Source organism: Scatophagus argus, chromosome 7 (genome assembly GCF_020382885.2).
Source record: "Scatophagus argus isolate fScaArg1 chromosome 7, fScaArg1.pri, whole genome shotgun sequence".
NCBI lineage: Eukaryota > Metazoa > Chordata > Actinopteri > Scatophagidae > Scatophagus > Scatophagus argus.
Window position 1 is genome coordinate 4,674,226 of NC_058499.1, and position 17,635 is coordinate 4,691,860.

The window sequence follows — 17,635 nt, forward strand, 5'->3', positions numbered from 1 at the left end:
CAAAAAGGAGTCACTGAAGGGGCTAACTGTGAGCTCACCCATGGCCCTGAGGAACTCCTCGTACAGCTCAAAGGTCATGAGCGGGCTGGGCAGGTCACGAAGCCACTGTTTGAGAACGCTGGCAATGACGTGGATGTTGTAGTCGTCCAGGTTCACACTGCTCACGTCTGGAACAGAGAAATACACTCAGGTGAACTAAATGTCCTCCATTTTTCTCTTGTTGTGAAAAGAAGCAGAAGAAGAAAAAAGAAGAAGAAGGAGAAGAAAGGGAGGACAAAGTAAAACCGGTAGAAGAACGAACAGTAGTGGTGGTGGTATTAAGAGAAGATACAAATGTAGTAGTAGAAGAGGAGGAAAAAGAAGTGGAAGAAGTAGTAGTACACGAAGAAGTAAAAGAAGATGTAAGTTACGATAAAAGTAGTGGTGATAGTAGTAGAAGTAGTAGTTGTAGTAGTAATGGTAGAAGTAGTAATAGTAGCATTTTATTATTTGAGCAGCCTGAACAGGCTTGAAGGGGATTTTAACTGCAGCCTCTGTTAATTTAAATCAATATTTATACTTCTAATATCATCATTAGCTAACGCTGCTTTCACAATAAAACCACAGAATGAATAAATTAGGAACAGACCTTATTCATGTGAAAGCACAAATATGAAATGAAACACTTTCCGTTCCCCAGTCCGTCTCACCTGTGTCCAACCCCTGGCGGAGCTCTTTGATCTTATTGGTGGAGCCCGACTTCCTGTAGATCCCCTCTGTGTAGAGGCCGTGCATCTCGATGTAGTTGATGAGTTTCTCCACCAGCTGGGGGACCGTTCGCTCCTCGCTGGTCAGACGGGACAACTCGACGCCAAACTGCCGAGACGACAGCTCCGGATCGTACTTGCGTACACAAACGCAGAAACACGTCATTGAACGCAGCCTTTGCTGTGGCTGCTGTAACAAGTATAGCCTCACAATAAATGATGCAGTAAATAAACTCAATTAGTAATGTGCATTACACAGCAATATCTCCATAAAATTACTAGTAAACACCAGCCACCATCAGCTACCGATCACACCTGATTGATATCGATATGAATGTGTTTAAAGGAGCAAAGCATTTTGATTCTCACAAATTTAACTTTTAATTGGAAAATGGAACTGGAAATGGAAATGGAACAAATCTTGCAATTAAACCGACGTCCTGTAAAATCCATGACCACCGTGATACCACAGCGTCCCGAGACAAGAAAACCTGAACACGGTGAACAACAACAAAAAGCACAATACAAAATCTCCTCCTACCTTTTTACTGCACTTGGTGGTCATCTTGGAGCAGCACTTCCTGTGGCAGGCGTAGCGACACACTGCAGAACGACAGAACAACAAGATCAGACTGACGGCATTTCTCCAGCCTCTGCACGGCGGCAACGGCAGCTGCAGTGAGTCGCGACCCCGAAGACTCAGACTGGTGACGGTGAGGCTGCGGCGGAGAGTTCGGACGTGATGCGTCCTGCTTACTGAAAGCGCAGATGGTTCTTATAACTGGATAGAAGATGGATTTATGAAAGGAGAGGGAGATCTAATCTAATTTTTCTGAATCTCAGGGAGGAGTGTGAGATTAGTGTGTGTGTGTGTGTGTGTGTGTGTGCGTGGGTGGCTGAGAGCAGTAGGAGGGAGTGTAATGTACTGTGTGGCTGGAAGTGAAAACTATACACATGGGTGTGAGTGTCTGCGGGTAAATGAGTTAGGGGAACATTAGGAACTGCTGGTGGTGTGTGTACATCACTGTGTGTCTGTGTGTGTGTGTGTGTGTGTGTGTGTGAGAGAGAGAGAGAGATATCAGGCAGACTTGCAGATATTTACAACCTCCTTTTATGGTGGATTCAAACGTGTAAAAATAAAAGGCAAACAAAAATAAAAATGAGACAAATACTGCGTGTCATCTGAGGTAAAACTCATACAAATCCGAGTGCTGAACTATTTATCTGTCACAGTTGAACTGTGCTCCCCAATGTGCTTTCTAATTTGTAACTTCTACAGTGTGATATACTAAAGTGAATTATTATTAAAAATTTATCTTTGACGTTCATCGTCTCCTCCCCTGTGTACTGTACTGCACCACTCAGAGTCAGACGCTTCTTTATGAGCTCTCTGGGTCAGCAGTTAGTCAAGCTCAGCATTATTTGTTGACGGTCAGTGGAAGGAAGTTTGTTTTGTTTTGTTTTTCCCAGCTTGGGTCCACGTATTGTGGTGCTGATGATGCAGGAGGAAAGTTTTAAAAACCTGCCTGATGAATGACTTCACACAGCCAGACTTCATTTTTGCAGCTCCTGGCTGGTTAAAATCAATACAAACACTGAGACACAGCACAAGTGTAAGACGTGTGTGTGTGTGTGTGTGTGTGTGCAGTCCTCACGTTTGCAGACGCAGGCTCGGTCCATCATCCAGATGAGGGAGGAGCAGTACTCACAGTACGTGGGGATGCTGTACTGTGTGGACTTGAAGATGTGGCCGTTGTGCTCTTCCACCTGCGGAGACACCAGTCAGCTCAGCTCAGTCACTGCTTTTTATTGCACAAAGGCACCGCATTCATACACAAGGTGTTAAATTTACAACTCACAATGTCTGTTTCCTTCTTCCTCGACTTCTTGCGCTCACGTTTAGGAGCCTGGAAAGAGAGAAATGTGCTACTGTTTTTATTTCTACCACAAAGTGCAGTAAGTCAGTAAAATATGCCTCTCCGAGCGATTAAGGCTCAAATTTAGCTGCATTTCCCTCTGGTAAAACAACCAACTCTTGTGGCATAAAGGTCTGCAGAGGAATGATGGACCCCCAAAGATAATCTGCACTTGATAGTACACGTCATTACAAATATTTTATTTCATCTGCACACATTTCTTGGAACTTATTGTGTTTATGACCTTCTTACCCGGCCGATAGTTCCCTCCATGGGCTTATACTCGGTCATAAACTCGTCCAGGAAGACCTTGAAGGTGTTGACCCACACCTTCACCGGTGATTCGCTCCAGTCCCTCTGCTCCACGCGCATGGATTTCTCCAGGATGTGCTCGAACAGGGCGTAGAGATCCTTGTAACGGATACTCTTGCCATCATCCATCTGGTGGTGAGCGCAAAGGAAAGGGAAGGAGGCATTTGACAGGATCTTCAGCTCAGCTCGTTGTGTCATTAACTGCTAGCTTGCTTGAAATTCAACAAAACATCAATGAACAAAGAGCAGCGAGGACTCACTGCCAGAGCGGTGGAGTAGGAGTTGAAGATGTTGATCCTGAACTCCTTCAGTGCTTTCTTGAAGACGACATCCACCATGGTGTCCTTCTTACCATCTTCAGACTCCAGATCAGCAATCTGGAGGCACAAATGATTTTCAAGTCAGCGACTCAAAAACTGATGATGCTCAGCAGCCGCTTACTGGGAAAACTTGATGTTAAAAAATGAGGTGCAAAGTTTTCTTTAAAAACTGGACTGTTAAACTAATTAGATAGTTCCCCGTGTGGTTAATGCATCTTCTCAAGCAATTTTAGCACAGAAATATAAAAAAAAATAAAATAATTTACTATTTTGAATCTGGCTCTGGAGCGTGTCTGCTTGTGTGTCTGTCTGTGGCAGCCTCAAGCCTTTAAAAATAACATATAATTTAAAAACACAACTTCTTCAACCTGAGATGATTTCAGATGGCTGCAGTTTTATTAACTTTAAGTATGTATAAGATTTCCAATAAACTCCCTGAACAGTTACCCTAATTCCTAAGATTTCCCAGCAAGAAAAACTAATTTCCTGACTCAACTCTTTTAGTATCAGACAGCACAGCTTTCATCTGTCCACTGCAATACAACAGAGCTGAGTGTTTATCCTACAAAACACTTTATCCTGCAAGTGCAATACCACAAGTGCAATATTAAAGACTACTTTCTGGACTACCTCATACTTGCACACGCATATTTATGCTGCTATATGCTAAAACCGGCTTCTTTATTTAAATGTTTAGCTTATTTAAATGTTTAGTTTTATATTCTTTTTATATTCTATTTTTATTTAGCTTATATTTCTATTGTATTCAACTTTTTACCTCGTATTTTTATATTTTTATATTCTACTTATTGCTCCTAAGTCCTAATTTCGTACCATAAACATGTGAGTGTGAGCTGGTATGACAATAAAGTTCCTTGTATTCTTGAATCCTTGTTTTTGAAGCTTAGAGAAATTACATCTGAAAACAAATAAGTAAATAACCAGCAACGTATCTTGCCACAAACACTGTCTCAAGGTCTCTGAAGTAGGATGTTGATCACTGACCAATCAACCTAAATAGTATTTGGATAGCAGCAGAAATCTCACAATCTCACAGAGCAAGACAAATTAAACCAAAATCCATCTAATTTGGGGGAAATGACCCTTTAAGACTGGGAGGTTCTCATGTAACACAAAGACAGTGGGTCTGGTCAAACTCACTGTGCAGCGTTCGTCCTCTCACCTTCTTCATGAGGAAGTCGTTCATGCTGCGGTAGTCGTGGGCCGAGGTGAGGATGTGCAGCGCGTCGTTTTGCCACTGGGCGGGTTCCAGAGCGATGCTGCTGATCTTCACACTGCGGCGCCTCCTCATCTTAGGAGACGGCTCCTTGTTCTCCTTACTGTCCCTGACCACCCGGGACGAGGTGGCCTCCAAATCTGGACTGTGAGGAGGAGAAGGGCCTTCTGGGAAGATGGACACAAAGGTGGAGAAGGAGGCGGCGACAGGTAGATAGAAAGTGGATTACTAAAAATTATTTGTAAGATTTAAAATACTTAACATTTTCATAAAAAACTATAATACTCTGAACCAAAAGTAAATTCTAACATCTGTTTTCTGTGTCTATAAATCCAAGGCACATTGTGTGTTTTGCTTTTCACCGTGTGACTCTCCAGCGTCGCTCTTGCTGGCCTGCTTCTCTCTTGACAGCTTTTTCTCGCCGTGCTTTGTCTTACTCCAGAACCTCATCTTTCCTCTCATCCTGCTACATCACAAACACACACACACACACACACACACACACACAGAGATATCCACCAAGAAAACCTTTTAGCTTATTGGTGTGCCTCAAGAAATGCATTTCTTTGTCAGTTGTAAAATAAATCTAGTAAACTGCAAAAGGACTGCACAACAAAAATATGAGCAAAAATTTCACGTTTTCCCCAACAAACAGAGAAATTTTACCTCCTGAATGTGTCAGTTTTCTTCAGTCACAGTAATGTTGGCCATTAAAACTGCAGAAGTAGGAGGACTTTCTGCCTAAAAACATGCAATCAGTGATTCTACCTTCCATCTTGACTGGAGGTCTTCCTGAGGACTTCCACCTTGCCCAGGTCTCCTGACGACATGGTCTTATGGATCTTCTTCTGGTCTTTGTGAGATGGCTGAAGACCAGAGAACAACAACCAGGAGAGGAAAACATCTTTATTAACATTTAATTCAGCTTCTGGCAGGTTTTAAACTTGTTCAGGACGCGTTGCTTTTTGGCGACCTTCGTCAGTTCAAGTGACTTAGTATTCATCTCTTGGTTCTACTGAATGTACTGATATAACAAATCTACAGACTCTAAAGAGATTGTAGAGCAGGTAATGCTGAGACAGAAACAGAAGTCATGCTTGTGAGATCCTGTGAGAAGACTGATGTTGTCAGCGAGAAGTTACTCGGCTCGGAGGGTTTTAACGACTCCAGCATGCAGGACCAGCAGTCGGCGTGCAGAGAAACACGAGGCGTGATGCCTTATTTCAGTTACTGAAGACCAAAATACGAGCGGACAAGATCTTCAGTCAGTCCTTACTGTGAAAATCTGTGTTCATTATTGGAAAAAAAGGAAAGATAGAAGCAGGGATACCTTAATACTTTTTGAGTTTTAACCTTTTATTATTCCTTCAAGTCAACTGAAGCATTGAGATTTCTTCTCTTCTCAATAACTGACTGATAATGTTCATGGTTTAATTTGTTAAGGCACAAACAGCAGCAAACTAATCAACTGAAGCTGTAATTTGCTTTCAGTGAGCTGTTACATGCTAATAAAAAGGAAATCAGCTTCTCCTAACAAACACCTTTCATACAGAACTAGTGCAGAAGCAGTGAGGCAGTTATTCAACTGCCTGAAAAAGAGAAAATAAGTTGCTAACATGTCTGACAGTCGATTAATCACCTAAAAGCTCATACATAAGAATTATCAATAAATGAATGGTTAAACTAGTTAGCTAGTTTCAGCCCTGCGTGGCCACATGACATGTGTTTACTGAAGGAAAAACATGAGACTAAACTCCAAAATGTTGAAGTATCCCTTGATAAAGACTTCTTGTGAAATGGGAAGAGGAGAGAAGTCTAGAGAAGTGACAGCTTTGGCGACTCAGCTCGGGCCGAGCTTCGAAACAGCAGCCGACAGAGCGACGTGCAACGCCATTCCCTCCCGGTGTGTTTGACTGAAGTGCAGAAACGGACTGCAGTCAGACAGTCCAACAGTTCAGCAGTGAACAGCACGACGAAAGCTGGTGTTAGTGTTAACAGGCTCCTCCCCTGCCGCTTGGCCTGGTCCACCCGAGAAGAGGGTGGGGGTGTGGGGGGGAGGCAGCCTGAGTGGACAGGAAACAGTCGACTGCTTGGAGGTCAGGGGACCTCCGGAGATCCGGTGTTTTACCATCTCGGAGTCACTGTGACAGTCAGCCTCAGGGTGGATGCATGAGGGAGACAGGGAGGGGGGCAGCGTGTGGGAGTGGGCGGGGATGTAGTATTCGTCGTCGTCGTCCGACTGAGTCGCCCCCTCAGAGTTACAGCGGGTGAGGAAGTCGGAGCGCGTCCGGGACATTCGTGCTTTCTTTTTGGGGCCGGGGCGACCCACCTGCTCCCAGGCAACCACAGGAACATCAGGTCAGCTGCTAGAGTGTGTGTGTGTGTGTGTGTGTGTGTGTGCGTGTGTGCATGCACAATAACTTGGATTTGACTTACTGTATACAAGACTAAAATGAATGAAAAGTAGCTACGGACACTCAATTAAACAACACAACAAATAAATCTGTGTGTGCGAGAATGAATATTTATTAAGTACACACTGAAGCATGTATTTCAAAACATTATTTTCTGAAAAAAAAACAAGGCTGTTCAGAGGCCCAGGGATCACGCAAAAGTAATTTGGTGACAAAACACTTTTTCACTTAAATTAAGTTTTGAGTTAAGAAATTCTACTATAATTTCTTCTTTAAGTTTATTTTATGTATGAGTGATCGTATGTGGCCAATTACAGTGAATCTCACATCGACAGGCCACTGCGTAAGTGTGTAAGAGTGTGTGTGTGTGTGTGTCCTACCTCTCCTCTGTTTCTGGATCCAGCAGATTTGGAGTCGTCTCTGTACATGGCCAGAGATCTTTCCTGGTTCACCAAATCCTTATCAGACCTGCAACACAAAACCGGACATGACAAGTTTTAAAAGAGGCCAAAATGTACTTTTACACTTCAGCAGAAAGACCTCTCAACTCAAGCACTGGCAGATTATTGTGTTTTTACTTCAACTGACAGCTTAAGTGGTCGTTTGTAAGAGGGAGTTTTTGCAACTGGAAACTATGAAAAAGACCTTAAAAAAACATCTTTATTAAACCTGAAGGATATGAGTCACCCACTTGGAGAAGGGCAGCTTGCGTCTGGGTGGGGAGAACACAGTGTTGGAGGGTTTCTCCACCATGTTCACAATCACAGTCTGCGCTGAGCTCTTCTTCTGAGCTTTTGGAGGTTTGGTGTCCAGGAGTGGGCTGGGAGCCTCCTGTGCAGGCCGGATCGCCTTCCTCTCCTGCTGAGCGGGGAGAACAGCGGGAACACTGTCCTTTGGCTCGAGAACGATCTGGATGTCCACCTCTGAGGAGCAAACCCCTGGTAATTCTGGACTTGATCCATGGGTGGATGAATGTAAGTCTACACCAGTCCCATGAGGCTTATTTACCTCTGATGCTACTTCCAAGCCAGCGATGGGGGTCATTTCAGAACTGGATGGCGTTGCTTCTGTTTCCGTATCTCTTTGTAGGGTTCGGGCTGCCAGCAGCTCCCTCTCCTCCACAGGGCTCTCCTTCTGCATACTGATCAACACCACTACAGGCCTTCGAGATGTGGACTCTCTTCGCTCTTTGTAAGGTTTCCTGGGGCTTTCAAATTTTGGTTCATGAAGTGGACTTTGGTCGGAAGCAATATAAAACGTTGCCCTCGGAACCTCCGCCTTGTTTAGTAGCTCCATCGCAGGCTTTTCGTTATAGTTTGAATCTCTAAGCCCCTCATGAAGTTCGATATCCAGCACATTCTGGTGTTCTTGAGGTGCAGCTGACTGAGGACCAAAACTTCCAGAGCCTTCGGTCTCCATGTCTTCCACAGTTAGCAGTTCAAAACTTCCATGGCTAGCTGGAGATCCCCGGGGTGAATGTCTGTGATGGTCTTCCAGTTGACAGGTGCTGCTATCTGGGACGGAGTCTTCTTGCAGAGGACCTCCCATGCTGGTGGTTCGGACCTTGAGAAGCTCCAAGCTGAACTGAGCCTGCTCCAGCTCCCTCATTCGTCTGCTCTCTCGTTTGGACCGGTTCTTATGACTCGTCTCATCTATGCTCCTACTTCGCTCCACTTTTTCCGTCTCTAGCACGTCTAACGCAACAGGCTTGGAGTCTTCATAAAGTTCTCCAGAGACATCCTGGACGTAATTTTCCTGTCCTGACGAGGGGAGGTCCTCCATGGCTCCTGGATCCATCTCATCCGGTGGACATCTACTGAGTCTCTCATGTTGCTCCTTCAATTCAGTGAACCTAAAGACATAATCAGTGAGCCACATAAAAGAGTTGTTAACATCTGTGTCAGGCAGAAATGAGCATATCACACATACAAGTTAGATTAAGTGCTGAAAACATGCGCCATACTTTTTGTTTTTTACAGATTTTTATTTAACCTGCAAAAACTTAGTGTGAAACAACCGTGAACACAAAACTGACAAATTTTCATCTTTTCAGTTAACCAGGCGAACTTGTTAGCAAATACTTGCTTCCTTATACATGAAATGCATTAGTGATGTAGCATTTATTTTGAGTTATCTTTCTGGCCAACTGATTGAAGTCCAATGTTCACCTTTTATTTTTTAATTTTTAGTTCTTTTTGGGTCTATACTAGCTTTTGAGGGAATCATCTTGACTGTTTAGCTGCCAAATGCTTCACTGTGTTCACCACCTTGTTGCTAACTGTGTCAGTCTGATGTCTGGAGCTGAGCAGGTGGTGCGCAACCAACCACAAACCACAAACACACCCGCTCGTGCTTAAAGTCCGTCATTCACCTGAGTCGAGCCAGGTATCCCCTGCCCGTCGCCTGCAGCTGCGTCACACTCGTGTACATCTGACAGTAGCGGCTCCTCTCCCTGAATCCTCTCCAGGCTGCTTGAACCGTCACAGCTGCCAAAGACCTGCGATGACACAAATGTCTCCAGCTCCTCTGTATGACGACGGCAGATTCCCGCCACTGCAGGAACCTCCTGCGCTCCCTGTAGCTCCGCCAGGCCGCCTGCAGACACACCGCCGCCGCCTCCTTTTCACTGGAGTCAATGGCGGACTCTTTGAGAAGGCAGCGTCGCCACCATCGCTGCACAAGAGCAGAAATATTTACCCTTTAGGTTTGGTTCACCTGAAGACTTTGGGCAGGAAATATTTATTTTTTTGAACAGGAAAAGGTTTCTTTTCCTGCTGGGTTGCCCTCAATTCTTCTTTAGGTCATAACCAAAAGAGTAACAATTTGTGGAATTTCATATTTGTGTTATCCCTGGCAGACATCACTATGTCAGGACAATGTGATACTGTGTGACGGATCCATCTGGCACCTGCACCTGGCAGGAACAGGTTGAAAACACCTTACATTATTTTCATTAGACCCCAGAATAAGTTCATCCGCTTCTAATTCAAAAATGTATTAAATGTCAGATTGTATTCCTGTCACGTATGAAAAGAAACTTTATCAGCAAGCTGCTAAAAAAGAAATGAGCTAAACCGACAATTGCTAATTAAAAACACGATTTCAGACACCAATTTTCAGTCTTAAAATAACAATAATCACACCTCAACAGATTGAGGCTTTAACAGCAGATTACAGTATACTGGATGTTAATACTTTATTATTCTGCTCTTAATGTTATCTGTGCTTCATTGGCCCCTGCTCAGTGTTTCTCCGTCTCTGGGTTTGTTTTCTTTCAGCCTGACAAAGATTTGGACAGCTCCCCGCCGAGGACTCTTCCAGAGAAAACATACCGTCTGAATGCAGTGTTTTCCCCCTCCGTCAATCCTTTCACTGTTTGCTTTCTTTCATTTTCTCTCCTTCTGCCTTTCTCCCTCTGACTCTCTTTATTTCTCTAATCAGAGATGTAACAGCACAGGTCTGTGGTCTAACAACATGTCTTTTCTTTTCCTTCCCAAAATCACTGATTCAAGAAAAAAAATTGTGAATATGAAGTCCCTTTTTTAAATGGTTAAATAAAACGAAAAAATTTCTTCTTTGAAACATTTTTAATCGTTTAGTCAGGCAACACATTGAGTCATCTCACTGGCTTAACACCAGGCTGATGGCCGATGGGTAATCGTTCAGCGTGCTCGTAAGTGTGCCCTTGTAACCACATCGCTGCACATCACCGCACAGGGAAGGAAGTTAATCCCTTTAAGAAGTTTTTAGTGTTTTCATGTCGTCCTGATGAACACAAATGGCAGATGTTTGAATGGTAGAAATTTCATTTTGGAAGAGCGATAACAGCCAGAGTAATAAACAGAAACTCTCGTAAGGACATGAAGAAGTATCCTCTCTAACAGAGGGACTATATTTAGAGAGATTTAACTGAAACTCCCCTGCAATGTTGCTGCACAGGATTGTTAAACTGATTCAAGATCTGAAATATTATTTCAAATGTAAGAAAGAGACCACCGAACAGGGACGTCTCACAGCTGACCATTTGAAAGTCTCAAGCCCTCCTCTTCCCACCCACCACAGCATCTCACCTGGATGACACAGGTGGCTCGCCTCATGTTGACAAAGTGCTTCCTCTCCAGGACGGCCCTGAAGCGGCGCTGCAGCGTGACGATTCGCCTCAGGACTTCCTGGTGGAGGAGGCTCTGAAGACGCTGACGCTCGGCCTCCCGCAGGAACACCTACATCATTCATACAGCAACATTTAAATGAGAGCTGCAGTCCGACACATAAGATGGTGCATCAAAAGAAAAACAGGTGAACTGAATCCTTACCATCGTGTTGCCCACTTGATACCCAGCAGGTGGCAGGTGGATCCGCCTGAAAAACTCCCTGATGCCTGACTTGGTTGGGCTCGTGCCTCGAGGCAGCAGCACATGAAAGTGATGCACAAAGTCCTGCAACATGGTGTACGTGTGGTCAGTCAAGCAGTTTTACACACAATGAGGCTACATGGTAATTGACAATTAAGTTTCAACCCAAAAAAACAGAATAAAAAACATCCAATTGCATTAGGAAACTCTGCTCTTTGATTTCAAAATGAGAACCTGACAGTTTCTAGTGGACCAATAACTGTGAGCACAGTGCCATGTGTGTCCAGTAATAAAAAAGTAAGATCAGGATCAGCTTTATTTGCCAAGTAAAAAGAATTTTAAGTGAATGTTTCAGCATACTTACGCACAGTCCCAAAAACAAAGGTACACAAGAATTAAAATGAACATAAAGCTACAAAAAGGATAACAAAGCTGAACAAACTTCTGCCAAACATACAACACTGCAACACTAACATGGGATCGACTAACAGGTCCACAGGTGACGTGCGCTGCAGTCGGAGACGATTACCTGGAAGGTGTACTTGATGCTGTACCCTGATTGTCGGATCCGTACGGTTTCCAGCATACCTGTGTATCTGAGCTGTCTGAGCACCAGGCTGTCGTTGAAACGCAACGGCAGCTGAGGGACACACACACACACACAGAGAGGCAGAAAGAGGAGGTCAATGCAGCGAAACCGTCATGAAGTGAATATTTAAACTATGACTATGACAGGTGGAAATTACCTTCTCAGCATTGGAGCGAATGCACTTAACAAAGTATGGCTCTGATTGATCGAGAGTCTCCATCAGCTTATTGAGGGACGCCTGCACACACACACACACACACACACACACAAAGCAACAACAGCATTCAAAGTAAATATAAATGCCACTCTTTTGCTACAATAGTACAGCTCCTGTCCTGTTAAGTTGACTAAAATGTTAACAGCTCATATCCTGATTTATGTCTTAATTCGTATGTATAAGCAGAGTATGAAAGTGTTGTAAAAATCAACATCTCAAACTGCATGTTCATGTTAGAGCTAATCACTACAGGCTGTTGCTGCTGCTGCTGAGTCACTGATGATGTTGTTGTGGTTCACTGAACTTCCAGCAGAGGGCGACGGCAGCACTGACCTGGAACTGTGCACTGATGCTGGGCGGTTTCTTCTTCTTGTGCAGGTGGAGCAGAGACTTGGTGATGCGGTCGTGGAGCGTCACGCTGCTCAGGTAGCGCAGAGACTTCACGTCCAACAGGTGCTGCAAACACAAAGCGAGAGGACGCGTGAACCTGCGTCATGTCCTGCGAGACCTCAGACTGTTTCTGAGGGTGCTGTCATGGCATGTTTTCTCTGTGTGTGTGTGCATGTCTTACCTTGGGAAGGGCTGGCTTGATTTTGCAGTTTTTGTTTCTCCTACAGGTGAAAAGTATTGTTTTTATTAACCAATACTGAAATAAGAATTCAGTGTGTCACTTTTAAAAGAGTGTGTACATTCATTAAGGGTGAGTCACTATGGACTCAAAACTGATGTAGTGGAGCCTAAAGCACCTTTCAGTCCATATTTGGTCCTTCATTTGAATGCACTGGCTTCTACAGTACCCATAATGCAAATGGGTTTCCTCCCAAGGCCCTCTTATTAATAATAACTACAATACATTTTATTTAGAGGCGCTTTTCAAGGCTCTCAGGATTGCCTTATAGGGGTAAAATAATAACAGCAAACACCAACACTAATAAAACCTATATAAGCAGACATGATAGAACAGTTTAAGCCAGTTTGCAGACTGCCACACACAGATGGACTCAAAGTCAGACTCAAAGAGACGGTGCAGCCGACGGATGTGGAAGGGAAGACATTTCCACGGTCGGGGGTCAGTGTGTGAAAGGCCCTGGCACCCACTTTCCTGAACCTGCTGATGAAGACTGCAGGGAGCAGGAGGGGGTGGAGGCAAGTAGGAGGTCTGTGAGATGATTCACAGATTTGATTGGCTAAAGCTCATTTCCACTTCTACCAGCGAACAGGAGGAATGAAAAGTTGCTGAAAGAGCTAATACAACACCATGGTACACATCTCAATGGGAAACAAAGAGAAAGATCATTTCATCTTGTTTCTACACCAGCAGTCTACAGCTGAGTGATCTCCACATGTTCATATTACAATTCTGAAGTTCATCAGCTTAGACCAGCAGATTGAGGCCAATCGTTGCTCAGCAAAAGAAACTGGTGTGTGTGTGTGTGTGTGTGTGTGTGTGTGTGAGAGACTCACAGCAGGATCCCCTGAGCTCTCTCTAGGAGTTTGCTGCTCGTTGAGTTGAGAAAGATCCCGTCTTCTTCCAGGGCGGGACTTCCTGTCGAGGACAGACGACCGGACCTGGAGCTCCGACCGTTACAACCAACACCAAAGCCATCCCTATGGGGACGGGGATGGGAGGGAGAGGGATGGAGGGACAGGCAGACAGTAAGAGAGGTGAGCGGCAATGTGACATTCGGGTTCATAAATAAAACCGACTTTCATTCAGACACGAGCATCGTCTAGTACTCACCAGCTGGCCTTCTCATTCAGGGCGTTGGTGCCTTGAAGGTCTGATAGAGGTGTCCGGGGATTCTTCCTAGTTATACCTGGATGGCAAGAGGAGATAGGTAGATTTTTCTACGTCTGCATCTCTGATTACAGCGTGAAGATCCATGAAGCACAACAACCACCACATGGCTTGTTACCAAAAACGTACTGCATTTTGTGCAGATCTTTCAAACTTAATTTCCTGCTTCCTTTTCATTTATCTCTTTCCTATCTGGCTGCTTTCCTCTCCTGCTTTTATCCACGACTTCAGCTGCATCTTGACCGACACGACTTTTCTCAAGTCAGTCCCGAGGGTTTGTGTGTCAGTGTGTGTGTGGTTTTGGAAGTGGAACATGTGTTTCCAGTTAACTGGATGGAATTAAGGGAAAACTTCTACATTTTGGGAAATGCACTTTTTTTTTGCTTTCTTGCAGTGACGTAGATGAGAAAAGCGATTACTGCTCTCGTGTCTGTATGGCAAATCTGAAGCTACGTCCGGCAGCGTGACTGCTTGGCACAAACACTGGGAACAGTGAAGGCCTGACTCTGTCCGAAGGAGTCCAAACCTGCCAATAAGCATCTCTAAAAATCTGTTATCTCCTGTTGTAGGTACAAAAATCCAAGACTTCCTTGAGTTTCTGCTGGTCGCCTGACAGCTGTGGTGGTATCAGTCGACTGTCAGCATAAGATGTTTTCTTTTAACTGTGAGGCTGCTGGTCGTCGGATCATTCGGATCAAGATAAAATTTCTGGGTTAATGTCAGAGCAAAAAAGGGCAGAAATTCATGCAGCAGAAGAAAAAACATTGCAATTTCTTCTAGTCCCTATGGTCAAGCCCCATAAGAATACCACATCCTTCATATTTCCCATAGCGATGGTGTCTTTTTTACAAGAAGCCTGGCAAAAGCCAAACACCAACATCAGTCTGTAATACTACTTCCTTTTATAGCCTCCAAATCCAAGGCGAGATAAACCCTGCTGACTTCATCAGGGTTATTTTTCAAACATGACACTTCCTGCAGAGCCAAAGACACCATACAACTGCTTTTACAGGCTGAATAGCACTAACCGTGACGGCTGATGCTCATGAGTAAAACTGGTGGAGTTTCCCTTTAGTTTAGGGAAATCTTCAGGGAATGATGGCACATGGTCTGTATACACATGCATGTACAAACAAGCAGGTGCACATCAGAAGCCAAATGTGTGATCAAGGACGACCAGAAAACCCTGCTGGTCCACGTGGGACCGATTCAGTCGTCTGACCAGTCATGTGGGGGAACATGTTTCCTGAGTCAATCTGACCAGAGCTCAAAATTACCCAGATGTGTGATATCAAATATCTTATATTATTATCATAATGAAACAAGCTTACAGAAGTTGAAAATCATAAGTGAGCCTTTACTTCTTCAATCCAGCCTGGAATTGATTTCTTTGATGGGGCTGAGCTCAGTGATGGGCTTCTGACTGGGATTTCACAATATGGGAAATGGGACCAGTGGACCTTTATAAACCAGTTCAGTTAATTTGGTTGATAACCCGGCAAAAAAAATAGAGGACAGCTTCAACTTTACAATACGGCTGAGTGAGTCTTGATGTATTTGGAGTTACTTACTGTATTTCTCATCTTTGCATCGCTGAAGGATCTCAAGGCTCCTCTGGTGAACCGGATGATGAAGGAAACTGAAGCTGTCGACAGTCTTGACAACAGCGCAGGGAACTGCTGCATCGTTCCCTAAAGGAGACGGAGAGCCGGAGCAAACGAAGAGAAAAAGAGGCTTAATGTCTCGCACTGAGGCTCACGAAGGGAAAGTAACTTCGAATGTGGAGAAAGAACAGAAAAAAATATCAATAATTATATTAGAGAGCGATGGGAAGGTGAATTAACAACCAGGAGGAGGAAAGCAGCAGAAACTCAACAGAAGGAGGAAGATTAAAGAGGGAGTTCTTCAAGTGAAAAGAACAAAGACACAACAAAGTCGCTCTGCACTGTAGCATTCCTCCCAGTTTGTGAAAATAAACAGAAGAGGATCAAAACCTCTCCTCCTCCTCCTCCTCCTCCTCCTCATCATCATCATGATCACCATCAACAGCAGAAGCACAACTCCCAACAATCCTTCCCAAACTCACCGGGTCGTTGCTGTTGGCCCAATTAAAACGGGAGTTTGGACACCACAGCGTGAACAGCTTTCATCACCGTAATCAATTACAGTCTGGTAAACGAGTTTGTGTCAAGTCTGTTACGTTAAGATAATTTACAAGCATGTAAACAGTCATGCGGAATCATTACATAGAGAGAATAATTATTGCTGCCAGCTGCAGTCTGTTCCTGATATTATGCAAGAGGAATGTAACAAAATACGACAGATTACTCTGTTGGATTATTATTATTTTTTGATTAACTGACTGTTTAGTCTGTAAAATGTCAGAAGCTAGTGAAAAATGCCCATTCCTAATCCCTCGAATTGCGTGTTTTGTGTGATTAACAGTCCAAAACCCCCGAAGTATTACACTTACAATGAAATAAAGCAGAGAAAAGAACCTAATCCTCATATCTGAGAAGGCACACAGAACGTGTATTGAGAGCTTTTACTGATTAAATTAAAATTATCCGATGATCAAAACTGTCAATCCGCTCGTCCATTAACGTCCAAATCGTTTAAGAACAAAATATACCAAAACAAATAAAATCTAATGTTTCTGAACATCAGTATCTGCATCTCTACACAAGGTTAGCTGTGTTGTGTAACAACAGCCAAAACTATTCTACGCTTTACGGTTCTATGACTCTTAGAAAGAAGCTGAGTGAAACTTTTCCTGTTCAGGGTCTTTCATTATTGTCCTGGGCTCACAGATGTTTCCTCACCTGTTTTCTTGTGGGTGTGTCTGCGGCCCGCCTCCCTGAAAGCCACCAGGGCTCTGAAGTAGGCTCGCAGCACGGCCCAACGGAAAGTCGCCACGGGGTCGATTCCCATCAGGCCGCAGATGAAGGCGTTCTTGCTGCTCTTGAGCAAGGCCACGATGTCGGGACGCATGTGGTCCGTGTTCTTCTCCCTGAAGTCCTGGATGAACGAAACACACCCAGCAGAGCATCAGTTTCTCCTCACGACGGCGCCAGACCGTCATAAATGTTTCTTTATCCTGTCATTGATATTTTTCTATCTATTTTGATATCTGGTTTATACTCAAAGAGATCTAACTTTTCAGCAATATATGTGAATCGTCGGCTTCTGTAGTGATTATAAACTGGCAACACATATTTGTTTTCATATGATTTTCTGCCCACCTTTCACTTCTGTACGTTTAATACATGCAGAAACACACACACACACAGTCACAAACACCATCCTCTTCTTCTGCCCCGTCTGTCTGTAAGCAATTAAATATTTCGACTGAAGCTGTGCTATGATAACACAGCCATGAACTGTAAACACATTAAACACACACACTCTCTCTCTCTCTCTCCATATGATACGAGTCATCTGCGTGTTCACTCCTGAGTCAACGTCACACACACACACATCTCAGGTCTGTGGCCCTCGCGACACATTTCACACCAAACAACTGGCTCTCGGCGGACATGGGATTCGTCTCCACGTCCACGATGACCAGCTGTCACACGTTTATATTATACAGTCAAACAACAATACGCTCGGCCCATTCCAGCACATATGCTTCTTATCAAAACGCAGCTGGGATTTAGCTGAAGAAGAAGAACAAGAAGAAAAATAGGTCGACAGAACAACAAGCAGGTCTGCTGCAGAGTTTCGGTGAGGAG

General features: G+C 44.1%; 1 protein-coding gene across 9 annotated transcripts in view; it reads right to left on the bottom strand.

The window, feature by feature from the left end:
• Positions 1–17,635, bottom strand: part of LOC124061332 (unconventional myosin-IXAa-like) — a 122,813-nt gene that overhangs the window by 9,866 nt on the left and 95,312 nt on the right. For 6 of the 9 annotated variants that reach the window (XM_046393026.1, XM_046393025.1, XM_046393029.1 and 3 more), the window contains 24 exons: positions 16,724–16,919; positions 15,473–15,592; positions 13,845–13,920; positions 13,568–13,711; positions 12,675–12,714; positions 12,437–12,559; positions 12,044–12,124; positions 11,827–11,937; positions 11,259–11,381; positions 11,016–11,165; positions 9,317–9,618; positions 7,637–8,797; positions 7,326–7,413; positions 6,660–6,860; positions 5,300–5,397; positions 4,894–4,997; positions 4,478–4,698; positions 3,235–3,351; positions 2,915–3,103; positions 2,606–2,653; positions 2,402–2,513; positions 1,288–1,349; positions 690–882; positions 39–167 (listed from right to left, as the gene is read on the bottom strand). In XM_046393026.1, the coding sequence (XP_046248982.1) occupies positions 39–167; positions 690–882; positions 1,288–1,349; positions 2,402–2,513; positions 2,606–2,653; positions 2,915–3,103; positions 3,235–3,351; positions 4,478–4,698; positions 4,894–4,997; positions 5,300–5,397; positions 6,660–6,860; positions 7,326–7,413; positions 7,637–8,797; positions 9,317–9,618; positions 11,016–11,165; positions 11,259–11,381; positions 11,827–11,937; positions 12,044–12,124; positions 12,437–12,559; positions 12,675–12,714; positions 13,568–13,711; positions 13,845–13,920; positions 15,473–15,592; positions 16,724–16,919 (4,189 nt within the window). The remainder of the gene's footprint in view (positions 1–38; positions 168–689; positions 883–1,287; positions 1,350–2,401; positions 2,514–2,605; positions 2,654–2,914; positions 3,104–3,234; positions 3,352–4,477; positions 4,699–4,893; positions 4,998–5,299; positions 5,398–6,659; positions 6,861–7,325; positions 7,414–7,636; positions 8,798–9,316; positions 9,619–11,015; positions 11,166–11,258; positions 11,382–11,826; positions 11,938–12,043; positions 12,125–12,436; positions 12,560–12,674; positions 12,715–13,567; positions 13,712–13,844; positions 13,921–15,472; positions 15,593–16,723; positions 16,920–17,635) is intronic. The other 3 variants (XM_046393027.1, XM_046393032.1, XM_046393031.1) reach the window with 3 other exon arrangements.